The 22,328-nt window shown below is 50.5% G+C and overlaps 6 protein-coding genes across 6 annotated transcripts; 3 read left to right on the forward strand and 3 right to left on the reverse strand.

The window, feature by feature from the left end:
• Positions 1-132: 132 nt before the first annotated feature.
• On the reverse strand, positions 133-1,705 carry J4E82_003447 (uncharacterized protein; the record flags this gene model as incomplete). Its single annotated transcript, XM_051729733.1, has 5 exons — positions 133-358; positions 478-518; positions 578-961; positions 1,021-1,431; positions 1,487-1,705. The coding sequence occupies 5 exons, from the start codon at positions 1,703-1,705 to the stop codon at positions 133-135; spliced, it is 1,281 nt and encodes a 426-aa protein (XP_051590407.1).
• Positions 1,706-3,657: 1,952 nt separating this feature from the next.
• Positions 3,658-7,719, forward strand: J4E82_003448 (uncharacterized protein; the record flags this gene model as incomplete). Its single annotated transcript, XM_051729734.1, has 5 exons — positions 3,658-3,813; positions 3,872-4,244; positions 4,297-4,493; positions 4,549-7,526; positions 7,581-7,719. 5 exons carry the CDS (start codon positions 3,658-3,660, stop codon positions 7,717-7,719), a joined length of 3,843 nt encoding a protein of 1,280 aa, XP_051590408.1.
• A 1,436-nt stretch (positions 7,720-9,155) lies between these two features.
• PHO5 (acid phosphatase pho5) lies at positions 9,156-10,965 on the reverse strand (the record flags this gene model as incomplete). Its single annotated transcript, XM_051729735.1, has 3 exons — positions 9,156-10,384; positions 10,436-10,853; positions 10,906-10,965. 3 exons carry the CDS (start codon positions 10,963-10,965, stop codon positions 9,156-9,158), a joined length of 1,707 nt encoding a protein of 568 aa, XP_051590409.1.
• Positions 10,966-14,959: 3,994 nt separating this feature from the next.
• J4E82_003450 (uncharacterized protein) lies at positions 14,960-15,964 on the forward strand (the record flags this gene model as incomplete). The annotated part of the gene is made up of 1 exon (XM_051729736.1): positions 14,960-15,964. One exon carries the CDS (start codon positions 14,960-14,962, stop codon positions 15,962-15,964), a length of 1,005 nt encoding a protein of 334 aa, XP_051590410.1.
• A 1,351-nt stretch (positions 15,965-17,315) lies between these two features.
• Positions 17,316-18,141, reverse strand: RSM25 (mitochondrial ribosomal small subunit component; the record flags this gene model as incomplete). Its single annotated transcript, XM_051729737.1, has 2 exons — positions 17,316-17,730; positions 17,783-18,141. 2 exons carry the CDS (start codon positions 18,139-18,141, stop codon positions 17,316-17,318), a joined length of 774 nt encoding a protein of 257 aa, XP_051590411.1.
• Positions 18,142-18,389: 248 nt separating this feature from the next.
• Positions 18,390-20,192, forward strand: J4E82_003452 (uncharacterized protein; the record flags this gene model as incomplete). The annotated part of the gene is made up of 1 exon (XM_051729738.1): positions 18,390-20,192. One exon carries the CDS (start codon positions 18,390-18,392, stop codon positions 20,190-20,192), a length of 1,803 nt encoding a protein of 600 aa, XP_051590412.1.
• Between the last annotated feature and the right edge of the window lie 2,136 nt (positions 20,193-22,328).

Raw genomic sequence — 22,328 nt, forward strand, 5'->3', positions numbered from 1 at the left:
GAATAAGGAGATTGTACCAAAGGCTTAATTTCAGGTCGCTAAGCACCCCATGTTAAGATATCCTTTACTATACTGAGAGGCCGGGGCAATACCAAGTCAAGCTATAAGCACATCCCTAGTTCTGTCACTATGCTACTCCCTTAGCGGTTTCAGTGGTGCTAAAGGGCAGTTGTCCTTTGGGTAAACCCGATAGTTTGCCACCATGCCTTTGGTGTTGTGATTCTGTACATGGCAAATGACCTGCCATTGGCCCTCGCCAACTGCCTTCGAGTACAGTGTCTTTCCTACGCCGTCGTTGATACTCTGAGCGTATTCATGGAAGCGCTGATAAACGACGCCATTACCGTGCATATGGAATCTATTTGTATGGAAGAGAATACTGTTAGCTAGTATCCTTTCTACGCACGATTGTGTTTGCACGTATCAAGAGGAAAGAGATGGCATAGTTATAGAGAGTGTAGCAAAGATGAAACTTACACATGGCTAGCCGATCCATACGCATTCGAACCCCAGATTATCTGTTCAGAGAATCAGTATGATAGGTCGGCGATACGAAGTCGAAGAGGTAGATACATACGTTATCGCCCACACACATCTCGAATAATGGATTGTTCGCATACACGAACCCGTTGACAGCGAAGAAAATAGGTGCACCATCAAACTGTCTCCCACTCTCGAAATTCGTCAATTGCGGCTTCCACACTGTCATGTTCGCGTCAGGCAGGCCCGTCGTGTCGAATTGCGGCATGATGTACTGTGCAGAGCCGCCACCTTCAAGCCGAGCTTTGTTTACGCCGGAGAGGAATGACTGATCCTCATCGTAGCTGTTGTACAGAATGGGGAATTCGCGGTACGACGCCACTGTTTCGTTCATCTTACCATTAGCGTAAATAATTGTGGGACCAATAAGGCCTGCGTTGGCGTCTTGCTCGAGAGAGACGTATGAATGGTATGAATGAATCTAGTATCCTTTATTAGATATCTCATAAGTGAATTCAAGAACATTAGTTTGAGATATACCTTTGCCGGAAGCCCATCACTCGGTCCCGCTTCATCGTTCACCATCCATTTGTATACGATACAATCTTCTGGCCCCAGCATCGGCGGCCCGTAGTCTGCTATCGGTAGCGTGTTACCGACGCCGGGCATTGTGTTATTTGGATAGTCTGAGCCCTCGTACGGCTTGGTGTATGCGAGTCCCATGGAATGCATGGTCGCGTAGTGATTTTTCAATTTATTGACAAACAGGATCTCAATCAGATCGCCTACTTCAGCACGGATAGTCGGTCCCTGGCTGCCTTGGAATGGGGGCTGAAGCGTCCTCTCGCTGAAAGAGGCGTTGGTGTATCCGCGATACAGCGCTTTGAGCCATTTGGTGCCATAGTGAGTGTACCCTGAATACTGGGCTTTTGCTGAGAGGTTGAAAGGGACCTAAGTAATGTGAGTCAATATGAAAGGTCTCCACGCATAAGAATTCGATCCATACACCTAACCAGTTATCCCACCCTGTAGGCGCATAGTCCCACTCAAGCTCCTCCGCGGCAATGTAGTACCTCCTTACGTTGCCACTAAAGTGGAAATTCGACGGAGTAAAAGACGGCAACTTGCCATCCAATTGGGAGTAGCATGTTTGCTTCGAGTCCTCGCTCGGTGCAGCAAACACTACGCTAACAAAGAGGGACAAGAGGACAGGGAAACGGCCCATTATGTTGTATGCACAATCTGGAATTTTCGCCAACTTGGGATAGAAACAAGAAGAAACTGTGTGGGTGGAGTGAAATTGAGCAAGTTAATTGAGCACGTTTCCTTCCAGCCTTGATATGTAAACCGCATACATTGAAGCAGTGATCGCTCTGTGCTAACAAACAGAGATAGTGCACATGATATGCTCCCTTTACCTGTCGCTGACCCAAAGCGCGCCGCGACTGCAAGTTGAGACTGAAGATTATTTGATGACGCTATTCGGAATACTGCCCATTGACTGTTATTTGCAAGTCTTCTATTCGAAGCTGGTAAACTATGGTAGTCCACGATTGGGCCCAGGCTATAAGTTCCGAAAGAAACCTTGTTGGAGAAGACGCGTGGAGAGGTTGAGCGTCGCAAGCTTGATGCTGATGCTTCCGACTGGTACCGTGTCGGACGGCGGTGTGCCGGCTCTGCCCCACTAACCACTACTACTACCTAGGTAGCTTTACTACGCTGCTTTTGCCTTCAACAAAGCTTATTAAGGCTACACCTGCAGCTATCAATACCTTGAAAGTAGCCAGTACAAATAGTGCCTTTCGACTTTGCGCTACTTCCGGAGATAAAAATCAGTGCCCTAATAGTGTATTGTAGGTTTGCTCATGGGTGTCTACTGAGCGACCGATTTCGTGCTTGCAAGATAAGCAGAACACAAACGCGGATCTGATATTGTGGTGAGCCTCCCTAGGTAATTACTGGTTGGAGCAAGATGACGCCCAGGTGGTGATTCAAGCACTGCCGCCACTACACAAGCTGGTGGTGTAAATCGATAATCCCAAGGCCCCCGTAAAGTCCTTGCGATTCGATATTTGGATCATGATGCTCACAATTACTTCGATTCCGATCCAGCAGCAGACCGTGACTGACCATGTATGCTTGGCAAAGGCATATACCACGATCGTAGTTCGCTTTCAAGCGATGTTGGCGAGCTCGGCAAAGGTACAGTTGTAACCAACGATACCTGGGTCACGGATGTCCTAGAGTCAGCAATGGAGATGAGCGAATACACGATGTCCTATCGATTGAAGCACTGCTTGTCACGAAACTGCCGGATGCGTTGTATCAGGAGGATGTAATGACGGTTTGCGAAACCGGCTCTTGGTGTTGCGTCAGCTTCTAAGGCAGCTATTTCTTCAAACAGCTATTGAATTGAACTTGTGTCCCAATGTACGGATGTTTCATACACTATATGTTGCAGAAAACTGGATTCGACGAGGACACCTCGAGCGAGTAAGTGAACGCTTTGGGATAGACGAGCTGCTACAGAAGAAGACGGAAAGGTGGTCAAAAAAGTCCAAAAAAACATACAACAGCGGGGATTCGCTAGTGGTCACCCACCTAACTACTAATCCGCCGGTACACTGCTTGTATATGGCTGAGCGGACGGGAAGCCTAATTTTCAGTGTCCTATGGTCGTATGTGCTTAGAATCACTGGTTTTGTAGAATATAACTCTCCAAACGCCAGGTACCTAGGTATCCTCGGGGTTTCGGGCATCAGCGCGCGCGACTCGTACATCGTATTTATTGCCAAACTGGCTCCATCATCAGTGCGCTCCTCGCCAACGCTGGAAAAGGAAATTGGATATCAGCCTCAACAGCTAGTATCCAATCCAAGTGTTGCGCGCGTGGGGCGTCACTCGCAACTTAAGTACAATCCTGATTGGTAGCGCAGAGATGTCATGACGTTCTGTTATGCTAACGGGTGGTTGCGCCGCCTTGGTACCGCACACCGGGATCCTAGACGTCCGTCTCGCGAGCCGCACGCGAAGCCATAGACGCGTTGTGCATGCCTATCGCATCCATCAAATAACACGCGCTCTCTATTACAACGATGCACATACGTCGCTCATGCATCGCCAACGATGGTGGACTACCAGAACGCTCCCTCAATAACTCGCCATAGCTCTGACACCATGGAGGGGACAACAGAAAGACCGTTGGCTGCGATCGACATACCAGACAAGATCGACGCAGAAAAGGCTGCTGCTGTTGACGGCAAAGAATCAAACAGGGACTCAGAGGAAAAAGAGACAGAAGAAGAGAAAGAGGGAAGTCTGAAAGACTACTTCGTAAGTCAGAGATCAGGTCGAATTTGAGGGGTGCAAGCTGATTTGTCTATTCTCACAGCGCATCTTCACATATGCCAGTACTGCGGATCGCGTACTTTATTCTCTTGGACTCACCGGTGCTGTCGTTGTCGGTGCTGCCCTCCCTTTGATGACTCTTGTCTTTGGCCAATCGACAGCAGAATTCAATCAACAGGCAACTGGTCAGGACAGTTCTACTTTTACTAGCAACATCAACACCTTGGTGCTCTACTTTGTATACATATTTGTTGCCCGTTTCGTTATTGGCTACCTAGGTACTCTGTGCATATGCATCGCCGCAGCCAGGACGACATGCGCTTTGCGGGAAGACTTCCTGGACAAGTTGCTCCGTCAAGACGTAGCGCATTTCGACAAGGGCGGCAGTGGATCTGCCGCAACTCAGGTGACTACAAGTAAGAATCTCAATATGAAAGTCGTGGTATTATTGCTGACAGCGCGGCCTAGATGGCAACAGGATTAATCAAGGCATAGCGGAAAAGCTGTTTACCTGCGTCCAAGGCATCTCACTCTTTTTCTCTGGTTTCATCGTAGCACTTGCTGTTCAATGGAAGCTCGCTCTGATCGTGATGAGCATAATACCTGCCATCTTCTTGATCACTGGGGTATGCATAGGCCTAGATGCGCCTATCGAAGCTAGAGTGGTGAGTAGCCACATCTCTTTCGATCTGACGCCTTCAAGTAACAATTGCTGCACAGACCAAAATCTACTCACAAGCTGGTACTCTGGCGCAGGACGCGATCAGCTCGATCCGAACTATCCACGCCTTCGGAGCCCATCAGAAGATTATCGACGGTTACGAGACTTACCTGCAAAAGGCGCACAAGGAAGGTAACAAAAAATCCGTCATCTACGGTGTACTCTTCTCCGGTCAAACCTTCCTGGTCATGTCGGGTACTTCGCTGGCCTTCTGGCAAGGGTTTCGCATGTTTCAAAGTGGGGAGATTGGTGATGTGGGCACAGTGTTCACCGTCGTCCTGAGTGTTGTGCTCGGTGCTACTGCAACATTACTCATCTTCCCCCAATTCCAGGCCTTTACCAACGCTTCCTCAGCGGCGGGCGAATTATTCCTTATCATCGACAGTCCTTCATCCCTTGATCCTCTCTCGACCGAAGGCATGCAGCCACCCAGCTGTAACGGAGAAATCATTGTCAACGATTTGCGTTTTGTGTACCCTACCCGACCAAGCGCCCAAGTTCTGCGGGGTCTCAGCCTCTCGATTCCCGCTGGAAAAACAACGGCTTTGGTTGGACCCAGTGGGTGCGGCAAATCGACCCTAGTCGGTCTACTTGAGCGGTGGTACAAGCCTACTTCTGGCCAGATCTTGCTTGATGGTCGAGATATTTCCGAATACAACACAAAGTGGTTGCGGTCCAATATCCGCCTCATTCAGCAGGAGCCGACCTTGTTTCAAGGCACAATCTTCGAAAACATCGTCAAAGGCCTGATAGGAGACCAAAAAGATCTACCAGCGGAAAAGCAGATGGAGCTCGTACAAGAAGCGTGTAAGAACAGCAATGCACATGACTTCATCGAAGCGCTACCGCAAGGCTACCATACCCAAGTCGGAGAGCGAGCAAGCATGCTCAGCGGCGGTCAACGACAGCGTATTGCTATTGCTCGAAGTATTATTTCCAATCCAAGAATCCTCTTGTTTGACGAAGCAACCAGTGCCTTGGACCCTCGCGCTGAAAAGGTTGTGCAGAGCGCACTCAATCGCGTTTCGATCAACAAGACCACGTTGATTATTGCTCACAAGCTTGCCACTGTGATGGCGGCAGATAATATTGTCGTCATGAAAGATGGTCAAATCTACGAGCAGGGCACACACCATGAACTCATCGAAAGCGATGGTCTCTATGCGGCAATGGTACGCGCGCAAGATCTTGGTACAAAGGCAAACGACGAGGATATTCAAAGAGAACTGCTAGACACAGAGAAGGTGGAAGATAGCCTGGACCGCAAAGCTGCCTTGCAACGAACACAATCGCATTACAACACGACAGAACTTGAGCGCGAAGTCGAGCACCTTGCTGCTGGAACCCTGGGCTACTCTCTTACCAAATGCATCTGGATCATGCTGAAAGAGAATTTCGATCTCTACTACTGGTACGCCGCCACGATCCTTGGTGGAATCATCGGCGGTGGTACGTACCCAGCGCAAGCTATCATCTTCTCCCGTCTCGTCCGAGTCTTCACACTGCAAGGGTCTGAAGCACAAGAGCAAGCCAACTTTTGGGCGCTCATGTTTTTCGTGCTAGCTCTTGCCAATCTCTTCGCATATTTCGCAATTGGCCTTGCATGCAACAGTATTGGACAGACTTTAACTCACAGATATCGCAAAGAAATGATTGAGCGCGTCATCAGCTTCGATCAGGAATTCTTTGACCGTCCGGAAAACTCGTCCGGCGCATTGACCTCAAAGTTGTCGTCTGCGCCTACAGCGCTACAAGAATTGATGTCTGCGAATTTAGGGCTCATGTTCAATATTCTGGTCAACATTACAGCAAGCAGTGCGCTAGGTATAGCTTATGGCTGGAAGCTGGGGCTCACCCTGGTGTTCGGTGGACTGACCATCATTGTGGCTGCCGGCTACTATCGCATACGAATAGATCAAAAGCTTGAGGCTGCTACAGAAGAACAATTCTCAGGCAGTGCCGGACTGGCGACAGAGGCTGTCACATCCATTCGAACGGTCAGCATGCTGACTCTCGAGACCTCGATCATGCGCCAATACAGCGATACACTCCAGGCTATCACAAGAAAGGTCATTAGGAGCCTGACATTCGCGCTCCTCCCGTACGCGCTTTCTCAATCTGCCGACTTCCTAGTCATGGCTCTAGGCTTCTGGTACGGATCACGGCTGATCGCGAGCGGCGAGTACAACACCTCGCAATTCTTTGTGATCTTCATAGCCATTGTCTTTGGTGGACAGGGTGTAGCGCAATTCTTCATGTACAGCACCTCCATCACGAAGGCGGAAGGGGCCGCGAATTACATCTTGTGGCTCCGGACTGTTAAGCCTAACATCCGCGAGTCAGACGAAACTGACGGCAAAGGGCCATCGTCGGACGGAGCCATTGCCATGGAAGACGTTGAGTTCAGATACAAGCAACGCGACGCATCCAGGGTATTAAGGGGCATCTCGATGAGGATTAAGCCTGGCTCGTTTGCCGCCTTCGTTGGCCCCTCAGGTTGTGGCAAAAGTACGGTTGTTTCTTTACTGCTTCGATTCTACGACCCGATATCTGGACGTATCACGTTAGACGACCAAGACATATCACTCATGTCTCCCCAGCTTTATCGGCGATACATGTCGCTTGTCCAACAGGAGCCACCACTTTACCTGGGTTCAGTACGCGACAATATCGCCCTTGGTCTTCAGCATGAACCTTCTGATGCAGAAATCCAGGAAGCCTGTCGTCAAGCTAATGTTCTGGAGTTTGTCGCTTCACTGCCTGAAGGTCTCCAAACCCCTTGTGGGTCCAAGGGCCTGCAATTTTCCGGTGGGCAAAGGCAGCGTATCGCAATTGCTAGAGCCCTGATTCGCCAGCCACGGTTGTTGTTGTTGGATGAAGCAACGTCAGCACTGGACACTCAGAGCGAAAGAGTCGTTCAGAAGGCACTGGACGAGGCTGCGATGACAAGGACAACCATTGCTGTTGCGCATCGGCTGTGAGTACCTTCTAACCCGATACTGAGATAACGGCTCGCTGACATCATATATAGAAGCACGATCCGGCACGCAGATATCATCTTCGTCATGGAAGATGGCACGATCGCTGAGATGGGTACCCACGAGGAGTTGCAAAGATTGAGAGGCAGGTATTTCGCTACATGTTTGGCGCAGTCGCTTGATCAGGCATGATTTTCTGCGGGAAACGTGAGAATTTCAGAAGATAGATCTAATGTGTTGGGCGAAGGTATGGAATTAGGTATACTAGTCTCTACTCAGTCAATTCGTCGTCAAAACCTGCAAATCGAAAGGTTCTACCCATCAACTCCTCTCCATTTGTCATCAGTCTTGCAGCTACAACTTCGTAACTATCACCCTCATATGTTCTTAATGCATCTTCCTGATCGCTCGATCCGCAAATGTATGCATGACCACTCACTGTGGCCCCTGGCTCGTCTATCAATGCTCGATATCTGCCTGCCCAAATTTGGATACGTCCATCGAACAAAGTCGCGGGTTGCAAGGGTGGTATTTTAGAGGCAGGTAAATGAAACAGTCGTTCGAGCCGCGCCGAACTAGCTAGTGTACCGTAGAAGAAGTAATGAACAGGGTACTCGGGAACATGGCGTTTATCCTGACTGACTGAGGTATGGGGACGGTGATGAGGAAGTGTAGGATCATGACCAAGCAATGGCGGGTCCCTGAGAGCTTTATGCGCAAGACCAATTCGAACTTTGGTGAACCCTCGGTGTAAGTCGTGCTTCGTGGCCCATGAATCAAGGGCGTTGATGCATGATTGGGAGAGCCGACAAAAGCTCGCTGCACCGTCTTCAGTTGTTCCAAGTTCGAGCTGTGGTACAAAAGAAAGGCCAAGAGCGTTGACTACGTCTCGAGGTGTGGGCAAAGGTTGTTCGAGGCGGAGGAGATACGTAGCCTCTACCCGGCGGCGGCGACGTTTTCGTACAGGAGTAGATGTAGAGCTCGAGGTTTTCGATGAGACGTGTTGCACATCAAAGCCTCCACCTAGTTCTTCAAAAGCCATCAAAGCGGAGTCTTCTAGCTCGAGATAGTCCAGAGCTAATGAGATGACGATGTAAACGTGTATGGTGAGTGGAACTGAAGCTTACGAGAAGACTTTGAGATTCTGAAATGAATGGACGAAGTGAATGAGGCCGGACGCAGAGAATGTAGACAAGGACGATTATTACTGTCAAAAATACCCGAAGATGAAACCTTGGTTGACATATGGCTGCTTAGACTTGTGGCTGATGTAAGTGGCTCGTCTGTCATGCGCTATCGAACTATTAGTGGATGGAGTGGAGGACAACCAAACTATGGCATCACATACTCATCTGTGTGTCAAGGCTGATAAGAAAATGAATACAGCATCCAAGCTCGGTCCGGAGTGGTGCGTGGCCAAACCACGCTCAATCACGTCATCAAGTGTTCTTTGCACGTAAATCTGTACGCAGACAGATAGTCAACATACACATAACAATAAAGTAGCACCTTTGGATGAAGCTTGAGTGAATGGAATTACAGTCTAGGTACTTATGCTACAAAAAGACGGGTATATAGGCAGAAGCCTGGATGAAAAGAAAGAGTGACATGAGAATTGACAAACTCAACTAAGCCTTGAGCTCAGTGGTTCCAGCCTCATCGCTGCTGCGATTGTCCTTGCGTACGGCATGCTCCGCACCAGTGATGGACTCATCGCCCATATCCCAATCTTGCGCAAGGTCTTCTAGAGTTCTGCGTTTGGTCTCCGGAATGAGGAGAGTAGTGAAGATACCAGCGAACATGAAGGCAGAGAAGATCTGCATGACATGGTTCAACCAAGGGTTGGCATTCTCCTTGGTAACATGGCCTCGGGTTCGAAGGGGAGCGATAGCACCTTGAGCGATGATGGAGCCAATCTTTCCTGAACCAGCGGAAATGCCGTGAGAAGTCGAACGGTAGCGGGTGGGGAAGCACTCTCCGGGTACGATGAAGGTAGTAGTGTTGGGACCCCAGTTGAAGAAGAGTTGAATCAGAACATAGATGGCCAACATGGCGTGGTGGCTGAGATGCTTGTAGGCGAAACCCCATACAATAAAGAGGATGGTGAGGATAGTGAAGCCAGCCAGTTGCAGGGTCTTGCGTCCGACGGTATCAATGGTTGCGACCGCCAGCCAGTATCCAGGGATAGCGCCAGCGCAGACCAGAATAGCGTTACCAGCAGCAAGGTTGTACAGCTTCTCGTAGAGGGTTGTACCGCTAGCGTAGCCGATAGCCTGGAGCACAGTTGACGAGTTCAGACCCAATCCGTAGAACGCGACATCGAGCAGGAGCCACGACATGGCAGTACCGAAGAGAATCTTGCCGTTGCGGAGCTTGCCGTAGAACCTAAAGAAGTCCTTGAAAGATGCCTTAGGAACTTCGAGCTGAGCAGTAGTTTGTAGCTGAGCAGCTTGGGTGATCGCATCAGGGTTACCGTTGCCGTGCTTACCAGAAAGGTACTGCTTTGTGTCTTCGTTGGCCTTCTCAACGTCACGGGCGACATCGAAAGTGTAGCGAGGCGTCTCGGGAATGGTGAGGCGATAGTAGAGCGCGATACAAGCTGGGACGATGCCAATTCCGATGAGAGCGCGCCACATCTTGTCGACAGCTACAGCGCATTGACCGTCACAGTCCGCGTAGCCAGTAACTCCCTTAAGGGTGTCCTTAAAACCAGCGACAAGGCAAAGCATGACAAGAGCACCACCGAGCTGACCGAAACCTTGCATAGCAAAGACGGCACCCATCATGGCACCACGCCACTTGGTAGTGGCGAACTCGGAGGTGATAATGGAGGAGAGCGGGTAATCACCACCGATACCTGACAGTCATCAGTAAAACTTCCATGCGGATTCCCAGAGAATGGACTCACCAATTCCCATCAACACACGCCAGAAGATGATCAGACCAACGATTGAAGTTCCGGGACCAGGACCCGTGAGGGACTGAGCGAGCGTGGCGACAATGATGAGAATCAGCTCAAGACCGTACATCTTCTTACGGCCAACGATGTCGGCGAGTGTACCGAAACCGACTTGGCCAAGAACAGTACCAGCTGAGGTCGCAAGCTTGATAGCTGTGTCTTGTTGGGTGTACAAAACACCCTTGTTGTCGTGCTTGTAGACAATACCCAGCATAATCGTCAAGAGAGATACGCAGAAGATGTCATAACTGTCCGTGAAGAAACCAGTACCGGCGACAAGAATGGCGCGTACATGGTACCAGCCAAATGGCGCCTTGTCGATCTCAGCGAGTGCAAGCCGGCGTCGCTCATTAGGATCCTCAATGTGCTGGGACCAGTCAGTATATATGATTTTGGAAGTCTAATCCGTGTCATCCTACCGCAAAGTCGTTGTTGAAGTTGTGGAAAGCGGCGTTACCGCCAGCTGTCTTGTGAGCCATTGCGAAGCTTCGCCGAGACGTGTCAAGAGATTAGACGAGGCTTGAGTCCGGAAATGACGGCTGTGCGAGCTGGAGGTCAGTGGTAAAGGGTGCAGGGCCAAGCTATATACCTGCTGTCAAGCTTACTCCCAAGGCTGAGCATCATGCTTGCATACCAAACAGGCCGCTCCAGGACCCAATGGGAGCACCGCATTCTTGCACGCCCATAGATTTGCAATATTCACTTCGGCCTTTCCGCTATAACAGGCAGACACACGCGTAGGAATGCGCCTTTGCCAGCCCAGGCCGCCACAAGGGCTTGACGGGTCTTGACAGTTATCCCTGTCGCACATCTCGTGTGGTGAAAGTGCGTCTTGGGGGAACTCGAGGAGAAGAGGTTCAACCCAATCATGTAGCCCACGTGCACCGCCAAGACGCTAAGATGAGCACGGCCAGAACACCTCTCCCAACATCGCCCCGAATCACGTCTGGAGGATCGAAGCTTCTTCACGCTCAGCGCGCTCTTGGTATGCTTGTGTGCATAGCTATGATTCTGTGGCGTGTTCATCAGATGCTCCATCAGCATTGGCAGTGACATCAAACGCTTCTGTCGCCGATCTATCTCATCATCTTCATCCGCCTTCACCTTATACGTGCAACACGTGGGAACTGAACATTGTACCGCACCCCACGCCGGAAGCATCTAGCCCAGGACCCCGTCAGCTGGGGTTTCATGCACGGAGTTACTGTCTCCGCTAGCGTGCCATGCGAAACCCGTCTTCTGGACTGTCGGTTGGTCCCGATAGCACTCTGCTTACCAGCACACTGGCATGTTAGCTTCCTCACTAACATCCAACTGGGTATGAACAAGCAAATTCTGACATGGTGAGATGCATGCCTTCCGAGGCTACCCTCGTCTAGGGATGCTGCAATGACCGACGCATGGCTCTATTGGTCTTTCACTAATATCGGTGTTTCACTGCCGAGCAATTCGCGCCCAATCACATCGTCGCACGTGGGAGAGAACCGCAGCGATTGTGCTTAATGGGCTATAAGCGTTTCCGTCGCTGGGCTTGAGCTGCAACTCGTAACACCATCTCGAGCGTCATGTCGAAAGCTTCCGTTCCCAAAGCTAAGCACTCTAGCAGTCCCCCCATGGCCCAGAGCTTTATGAAGATTCATTACTCATCTTCACGGTCACAAACGAGGTTCATTTCATATTGTTAACTGTGTTCGAGTCGAATACCCAGCGGAGAGGTTCCAGAAGTGGGGCACTGCACGACATGCAGGGAAAGATGCAGTACTTGGATCCAGGGGCTTTGTTGGAAGTTCTATGTCAAGATACTGGTTGCTGGCGAGTGTGGATTCACGGCCTCACCGAAGTCTAAAATCCTCGTGTCGAACGGACGACCTCGCCCCTCGCAGCGTCTTAGTCCCAATCTTAGTTCTTTTTCATTACTCTATCTGTCGGCATCTAGTCCGCGGATCTCGCTGGATCGGCTCTTCTACACATTTGTACCACTCAGCTCCCCTAACCACTACACGTTCAGCTCGCATGATATGGTACTACATGCCGTCTATTAGCTTAGACGTGCGTCACACAGCATTACTTTGATGTAAAGCACTGCATATAAGATCTGCTATGCATGCAGCCATCGTAGGCGGTGATCTTCCCGCGGTTACATCACATCTCCATGCTCAATCCCCACTTCTCAACCGACATGAACGCGATTGCGATCGATCGGGCATCTAAATCGAGGTTCGGCTGACAGACTTGCTGAGGCGTGCCGGTTACACCACATCAGGTATATCCTAACCCTTCCAACTGCACATCGCTGGATGATGTTCAAGGTGTATCCTCACAACGCTATAAATGATCAACTAACTAACCAAAAGAGACGAGCGAGACAAACGAATAGCGTCGGCGGCAACTGAGCCACCTCATTCCTGAGCTTACCGACTAGCAATAGCAGCAACACGATACTAAGGAACTCCCACAACGTCGTCCTCAGAACGGAAATGCCCACACTTCGCCAAATTTACGAAAGTCGCCTTCTCCCGTCCGCAATGTCCGGGTCGTTTTATAACTCTCCAATTTACATCGGCTAGATATTTGGGCTCGCTCTATCTCTTGATACAACACGACTAAGCACAAGATGAGTTGCCTCATAAATCATAGGCTCGCGTGTGGCGACGGATGTCTCCAGGTTGATGGAGAAATGGTATAGCCCTAAATTGGAGAAGGCTTACCTTTGTCTCGACCCTCACCTAAAGAGATGGTGTGGTGCTCCATGAAGAAATTGTTCCAGTGCTTTCTCCAGCTGACCCTACGTTCGTCCTCTGACACCTCTTCCGTGTCTAAATCTCATTTCCGTGGACGCTGTTTCAGCCAAGGCCACGGTGGCTCGGGCCATTGAGTGGATAAGGGTGCTGGGTTGTCTCGCTTCCACTGCTTGAGGATGTCTACCTCGAGGACTGCACTCTTCTCAGCTCTTCTCGACCTTGGATGAGGACCCACTAGTCGCACCTCATGTATTATACAGGGCGATCCCTCTGATTCAGATACTTCATGTTCCTGCTCACGAAGCTTCCTCTTCGGTTGGTGTAAGTGGATAGGCGTTTCCCATCGTGACTCGCACATACGTGGGTATTCTTGCGACGGAGGGTCTTCTTGAGGCGTATCTTGTTCTGGCTTTGGAGGCCATGCTCCCGGTGGCGGAGGTCTCCATTGTGGGAAGAAGGTACCTTCAGGCCATTCTATCCACGAAACCTGCTTCCTCTGTAAAACGCATTCTACGTTTGGACTGCATGGTACGTGAGTAATACTTCCATGAAGAAGCGACAGTAAGGCTGGGTCGCTCAGCATCTCATATGCGCAGTCGATTCTTTCCATGGCTTGTCCTTACCTCGTTCACTTCAAGCCAGGAGTATCGATTTCCAGTTTGGTCGGCTTCTTGATCGCCAATAGCAGAAGGTCTAGAATCGTCTGAGATGGCGATTGCGCGTACCGAGTTTGCGAAACCCCATCTAGTTAACCACTTTGTGCAAGTCATCTCCACGTTCTGGCTTTGTGTTTGAGTAGAAGACACCAAGACAAAGACCTTAATGTACTCCTTTCAGCCTATGCGGTATTATCGTTTGTTGCATTGTCGCATGATAATGGTAAAGAATAAGATGCTAAGTCGACGCGCATTTAGTTGCACAATCGTTGCAGTAAGCTTGGGTAAGCTTTCCGATCGCGGTATTGGTAGGTGATGGGACAAGTAGCACAGTCGAAAGCTAACAGTATTCTTTGCATGGTTTCCTTTTATCGACAACAAGGGCGATCGGTAATGTCAGTGTGTTATCGTCGCAAACCTGACGCGATGTTTACCTCGACATGTGATGCATAGCGCCTGCCTCGGTAGCTATGGTAGGGAAAGTAGAGTGCACCACGAACAGCGCGGTATCTGATTAAAGCTCATCTCGCTTCAAGGGGTTAGAATACACGATAGTAGCAAGGCGTTCAAGCCAGGCTGGAATAAGGAAACAAGGCACCGCGGCCTGTACTGGTGGAAGTTGGCGCCAAGCTGAATCCCCCGTATTTTCCCCGCTGTCCGAGTAGGCGATCTTGCCTTTCAGCCACGCATACACGGGAAAATCTGGGGATGCATACTTCCACCACTCAATACCACAACATCAAGCCACCATTCTACCGTTGCACACTGTGCTCTACCTTTCCTGAGGCGGAACATACGCCCGCCAAGATGGGCCAAGATGAAGTACAGCATCGCCACAGGAGATATTGCATGCACTTGCGCGATTGGGAGATGTTCGAGCCTGTGTGACAATGCGCCATCAGCCATTCTACCGGAAGAATTGCTGAAGTGCTTGCCTGGAAGCCGACTGCATGGCTACATTCTGCCTCCTTGGTTGCCGACGCTTAAGAATGGTAGAATATAAAATGTAAGTGACATCGCTGGTAGATCGGCATCAGATCACTCAATCTCATCTGCATCCTCTCCTACACTTCAAGATGAAGCTCTCAATCCTATCACTCCTTTCCTTGGCTCTTTCTGCGACTGCAGCTCCCGCCGGCTGCGACTTTAGCCTGGTCGGATTCGCCAAGGACAATCCAATTGGACCTACCACTGGCGGTGCTGGCAGGCATGGCAAGAGTGTGACTGTTCGGACAGTGGCCGAGTTCATCAAGGCTGTCAACGGCAGTGAGCCAACAGTTGTGTACGCCAAGGGTAGCTTCAATCTCACATCGCGAGTTCAAGTTGGGTCCAACAAGTCCGTCATTGGAGTCGGCAAGGGAGCTCAGATCACTGGTTCGGGCCTGAACATCTTCAACAAGACCAATGTTATCATCCGCAACATTGGTTTCACGGCCATTGACGATGACGCCATGACTATTCGTAACAGTACCCGCGTGTGGATCGATCACAACGAGTTCACTACTGGCAACTTCCCTGCTCTTGGCCCTGATGCTTACGACGGCCAAGTCGATATCATTCGCGCGGCGGATTGGATCACGGTATCATGGAACTACTTCCACGATCATTGGAAGAGTTCTCTTGTTGGCAACAGCGATGCGCTCAGAGATGTTGACCAGGGTCATTTGCACGTCACCTACCACCACAACTACTGGAGAAACGAGGGTACCCGTGGTCCTGCTGGTCGTTTTGGTCACCAGCACATCTTCAACAACCTCTATGTCGACTTCTTGTACCAAGCCATCCACTCCCGCAGCGATAACCAGGTTCTCGTCGAAGGTAATGTCTTCAAGGGCAAGACACGCGAGGCTCTCAGCACTTACGGACTTGTCATCCCGGAGGACAGCCCCAACACTAGCCCCGATGGCGATTACGAATTGGACGGCTTCGCCAACCTCGGCGCAAAGAACGACTTTGGAAAGGCTGGTGTCAACATCACTCAAGTCGGCAACTTCACCAGGGCGCCTTACAAGTACAAGCTTACTCCACTGAAGCAGGTCGAGAAGATTGTAAAGAGCGGCGCTGGTCTCGGCAAGATCTGAGTGATTGCTCCGCAAACAAAAATGTGTCTAAAGCAGCTATATGCTAATAAGTAATGATAAAATGTTTAGTACCTATCATCTGCCTTTCCTTCGATATCGTGTTTTCATTCATGCCACTGAGCGAACCCAGCCTTCTATCCTTCCAGGATTATCTTTTTGTCTTCCTCTAAAACCCCATAAAATGAAAGATGCAGCATCACTCCTCCATCTCCTCTTCCGAGGATCTACACAAGCAGATGCCACAGGTTAGAAGTCATGAGAAGTACGGAAGGCAGCACTCTCGGCTCGTAACAGCTCATATCCGCGATCACTTCCGGATGCTTGATCCGCCCAATCGTAAACCCACGACTCAATGAAATGTATTTCTATCCTAATCTCCAAAGGAATCGAAAACCAGATCACTGAATTCGTGCAGGCTCGGAAATCTGGCCTATTAGCAGACACTCCGGGTCCGAGAGGCATTCTTCTTCCTAATCTGCGTATGTAGAGCAATTACTGTCGGCTTCGTCTGAACAAGGTACGCTGCGCTGTTTCGTTCATACGTCAGATGCTGTTCCAGGAAAGTCGCTGATTCCTGCAAAGTCTAGAGTAACCTTTCTCGAGTGCCGTTGACCATATGTTATTTTGACAGTGATCTGCGCTTGAGCCTCGACTTGTGCACATACAAGTCTGTCGCTCTTGCAAGATTCTCATTCGTACGTACTAGTTTTTGTACTTGAACGTTACAAAACCCTTCCTTGAATAACACATTTTATTTCTGGAACTGTGGCCCATTCGAATTGGATACATGACGCTGCCACAAGTAACGCTTCGTTTGCTTCCGACACATATATTGACTTTAAATATTGGGCGAACATTGGTCCTTGGCTTCGATGAACCAGAAACTAGAGTATTAGAGGACTGGAAGGATGGTGTCATGGTTTCGTACTCAAAGCTTCACCATGTACGAACGCAGGTCTTTTCGCTGAATCAGGTCATCAACCTACGTACGATGTTGACTATCCCACCTCAATCTCTCCATATAATGTGGCTACTTGAGATCGCATCACTATCGGAAGAGCTTGATGAGCTTTTCGAGCCCAGGGATTGGTATCAATATATATATATATATAGACTGTTAGGGTCCCAAAACACATGGCGATACACAACACGAGATCAAGTTTTGTAACTGAGAAACTCTTTCGTTGTGCTCTATGATCGCCAACTCTTTTGTTGAGGCATAGAACGTATGTGCCCAGAGTCGACCCTTGGACGGGGCTTGTCTCGTAATGCTTGAATTGAATCAATCGTGATGGTATATCTACACGAAATGTACAGTATCAGTACAGATGCCTCCACCTACCCATATCTATTATGGATGCGCCGCTACCCCACCCATGGGCCTCTGCCCTTGTGGGTTATTTGGCACAACGGGTTGCAATTCGTCGACAGCCTGATCGTACTCGGCATTGCTCATATCAGCGCCCGCACCCAGACCCTCTTCCTGCTGCCCACTGAACATTTGCGCACGCATCGACTGCTCATCCTCAATCTGCTTGGTAGCCCAAGCCTTCCAGTTCTCCCATGTGCGGTCTTCAAGCTCCATACCGATCTCGAGGGGACCCTTGCCAAAGTAGGCGCCGACGTGCAGAGCTTCTTCCTTGGCAATGCGTTGACGGATCTCGGAGAGGTGACGGTGTTGGTAGAATTCGCGGCGTGCTTGGTCGTAGGCGGAGGCTTTGGAGAGGGAGGCGTGCTTCATGAGCCACATTTGGCGTTGAACGACACTACATGTGTCAGTATCACGGGGGCGGGCGTAGTGAAAGTGGCTGGTCGTACCTTTCGCCGTCTAACTGCTTCCCTGGCTGGACAATTTTACTCCAGTCGTAGTTCTTGGAATCGTTTCCGCTGTTTTCGATGACCAGCCTCGGCCGTGCCAGTTCCCATGGGTGGTCGCCGAAGAATTCTGAACGCAGCTTGTCTTCTGGGTATTCAATGGGTAGCGGTTTGAATAGTTTGCTGGCTTTCCGCGCCTTCCTCATCTTTGGTATGCGCAGTACTGGGCGTGCGAGGGTCTCGCCTGGCGGTATGTTGCCTACGACATCGTACCATTGGGGCAGGTTGAGGTCTCGTTTTGAGTCGAAAAGGGCTTTCGCAGTCTGGCGCACCCGGAGAGGGCGGAAGTCGTAACGGCCCATGGCAGCAGGTTGGGCGGCGCGATTCGTCGTGTCGTAGATGCTGGGGTTCTTGCCCGCAAAGTCCGCAACTTCGCCAAGACTTCGCGACGCCGAAATCTTTGGATTCGAGCAAGGCGACTCGCCGCAACACCAACAATACCCCCTTCGCCTAGGCAGCTCTTCAATGAGCTCCTTGTAATCAATTGCGGCCCACATCACCAATGGACAACGTCTGAACTGGCTCCCTCTGACACAATGCTCGACTTCTCATGTCCCTCCTCCGCACCCTCGACCGGACCTCTGCTGTCTCGAATACCGCCCATGCACGGCCCTTCCTCACATTCTTGTACCCACGCCACGAGGACACGCCGTCCAAGAGAAGATTCAGCAAGAAGGCGATAGACAATGCTCGGCGACTACCCGAACCGACGACTGCTCGCATGGGCACTTTCTTCGTCAACGCCTTGGTGCGGGCAGCATCATGCCCAAAGCATGCACAGCTCCTACACACTCTGCGCGGGGTAGAAACAGCGCCGCCAAAACATCAGACAACGCGGGGACAGAGCACGTGGTCAAAGTCTGAAGAGGATGGATCCGACCCACGTCCAGAGCGCAAAGGCCCGCTCAAGAAAGTCCAACGCTTCGCCGAGAAGGAACTGCAAGCCTTGATAGACTACTACGGCATGGAGATCGACACGCGGCCCGAGGCAGAGGTTCCAGACGACGGGAACTTGGTGTGGAATGTTGGTGATAGCCATGTGCCCTGGCCCCTCCGCGACCCATCGGACGCTGTGCACATTGACGAGTTGCAGACTCTGCTGAAGAACGAGGAAGCACCGCACCAACATGTCTATGATGCATACAAGAAGCTGCAGTCGCCGGGCGTTGTCTATCTCGATACTCTCACCATCCGGGCGCTGCTGCACCATCTCGCTGTCGTCGAACGCCCCACACCCATCGCAGCCCAACGCTTCCTCTCTATCCTCGACGATATGAAAACCGCACACATACACATAACCCGCTCCGAGTGGACGTCAGCCATACACCTGACTGGTCGCGCCATGGGGACTGTATCCGAAGACGACCTGCAAGCCTCCCTTCGCATCTGGCAGGACATGGAGCGCCGAGCCGGTCTTAAGGGTGGCTACGTGACATTCAACGTACTCTTCAACATCGCTGTCAAAGCGGGGAAATACTCTCTAGCCGAAACCTTTATGAAAGAGATGCAGGACCGAAAAGTGCCCATGCACAGACATTACCGTGTAGCACTTCTCTACTACTACGGCGTGTTACAAAATGGGAATGCTGTAAGGAGAGCATATCTGGACATAGTCTCGGCGGGAGATATTGTAGACACTGTTGTCATGAACGCTGTCATAGCAGCGCTGATGCGCGCTGGTGAGCCCTCAGCCGCAGAACAAGTCTTCGAGCGCATGAAGCGCTTGCACGCCATGAGGACCACCACCGCACCTGGCCACGTATTCTTCAACCGCAAATGGCGCCATGGTCGCCTTCTGGGCTTGCGCTTCAGAGACGAGACACGAAGACTGAAGAGAGAGAGCAAAGACGAGGAGTTGAAGCAATTACAAGACTTTGCGCCCATTGGTCCTGATTCAAGAACATACGGCATCCTGATACGGCATCATGCAGCGGTAGCCGGCAACATCGACCGCGTGAACGAGCTGCTACAAGAGATGAAGTGGAATTCCGTTCCACTCGACGGCACAATATTCATCGTCGTCTTCCAGGGCTTCAACTCCTTCGGCGGCGTCCGCTATACCTCCTGGACCGCCTTTAGATTAGAGAAGATATGGCACCAATATCTGCAATCTCTGAGCCAGAACCTGGAGCGAACCTGGCTCTCTAGTCTCGCTGTCATTGCGGCGCTCAAAGCATTTGGACGATGTACAACCCCGGAAAGGACACTGAAGGCATGGGAGGAGATTCGCGCGCTGTGGCAACCCGACGAACAGGAGCTGGAGGCCGTGATGATGGTCCTCAGGAAGCTGGTGCCGAGTCAGTTGGAGACGACATCCAGTCCAGGATTCTTCGATGGGAAAAGACCATCGTGAGCAGCACTACCAATAGTGCCACGCGGCGTCACTATCATTGTACACGCGTTCTGTATCACTTTTTTGTAAAAATAATATGTGGAGTTATTCCGGTCAGCATGTGTGTATGAATCTGATACGGGAGATTGTGTACCGAATGAATGGCCGCTGTAAAAACATACCGAGGTCCTACAGCACAGTACAGTCATCAGATAGAGAAACAAACAAGTGAAAGAAAGGGTCCAGGGTCGTCTTCCCGTACCAATGATTCATGAATCATGAATCGAATATTATACAAGGGTATACCTTTCTTAGTGACCATCGTCATCTCCGGTTCGTCGGTCAGTACCCGTTCCATTGTGGATGGCTTTGACCCTGTTTGTTGCACGGATTACTGTGCAAGCAATCTTGTCTTCATTTCGGTCCAAGGGATGCAGTCATGGGATTTTGCAATAAGTCGATTTTCCGTGGCATGGAATTGTTGGGGTTGCGTTGAAGGGTCGTTCAGGTCGCGGGCGAGGTTTAAGATGACAAGCCGCAGTGCTAATTTCTAATCGCGGCTTGTATTGTCGAGCTAAATCTCTGGGTTCCGACTTGATACATTACTCAAATGTCGAAACAGTGGTAATGTAGATATCTCACAGAAGCCGGTGGGTCAAGATTGGAAAGTCATGGTTGTGATATGAGTCCCATGTTTGCCCATGTCGATCGATACTGAAGAGTACCGATGCCACCCTTCGTATACCACAAGGCAAAACATGCATCTGGAATTTCGATGTTTTCTTTTGGGAGATTGTGAGACGTCTTGAGGCAGAAGGATGTTGGCATCTCAGATAATTGATATATGGCAAGTCTAGTCAGGTGGAATGCCCATCGATACAGACTTGGCCAGACACTCTCAGTGAACCCGTCTGAGGACCATGGGCTCTGCATGAAGTACAAGATGCGTCTGGTCAAGTGGTTGCCCTCGTCTGGTGCTAGGAGACTTCTGATAGCCCTCAAGAATAGTTCAAGAGGGATTTCGAAGGCGCGAATATCTGTCGGGACCCGGACATCAGATGGAGGAAACACCGAGATTAGAGCAAACGCGCTTGATGAAGGAATCTTGTCTGCAAAGAAATAACATGCCGATGAGGGTTACGAGAGAGTCCGAGCAACTGTTACATAGGTATCGCTGCAATACGTACTCAAACGCCTCGAATGAAACTCGTGCGGGGTGCTATCATGAAGATACTTGAAGTAGGAGAACAAGAGAGTAAGGAGGGCGAACAAGTATTTTGTTCTTCAGCGACCACATATCAGTGCCATATCTCGAAAATTCCTCAGGCCGCAGTAGTGTCCAGGTTTGGGGCTCCCGCCAACGTTTCTGGGCCATAAGCAACGTCCTGCCTGCACGGAGCAACGGTAAAGGGTCAGGTGAACTCGTGCTTCAGCGTCAAGATGCTTTCTGGGTCAATCCTGGTAGTTGGATCGACAACGACGATAGGAACTGTAGGGAGCCGCCGATGCATGCCACTCGCATCTCATCCTACGGATGTCCAACGAAACAAAAAAAAGTAAATGCAAGGCAGGCACTTCCTACATGACCAAGTATTTCAAACATCTGAGGACTGTTTCTCGCCCATCTCATGTTTCGCAATGTCAAAATGTGATGTGAGGGGTCCAAGATCGGAAATCGAGGCCAAGCCGGTGTCTGGCCGTGCCGCACCTCCGATGCCATCATCACCTGGGCGGCCTTGATCTTTTCAGCCGCTCAACCTCAGTGATCCAACTACCCTCGGGTGATGAGCTTTCACGTGAATATTATTTCGCCACTCTTTCTCTTTGAAGCTACGCTGAATCTGCTCGCGTATCGTCCTGACGCATATGGAGACACAATTCGGCAATCTTTCCCGCCAATCGTCGTCACGATTGCGCCGTGACCATGGAACGCTGCGTCCGAGTACCCATTGAAGGAACATGATGTAAGCGTATCACATCGCGAATGCGAGCGTGAGTACCTTATACCATCGTCAAATGGTCGGGATCCTAGCATAAGAGATGAAGCAGAATCCTGCGCCGATCGATTACGATTAGCGCACATCCCAAAGAAGAAAGACAAGATTAATCGACGAGTCATATAGCGTCGAAGACCAACAATTGGGCCGGAAATTTCGC

The sequence above is a fragment of the Alternaria postmessia genome (genome assembly GCF_024291825.1).
Source record: "Alternaria postmessia strain BMP 2775 chromosome Unknown scaffold_15, whole genome shotgun sequence".
In the NCBI taxonomy this organism is placed as follows: Eukaryota; Fungi; Ascomycota; class Dothideomycetes; order Pleosporales; family Pleosporaceae; genus Alternaria; species Alternaria postmessia.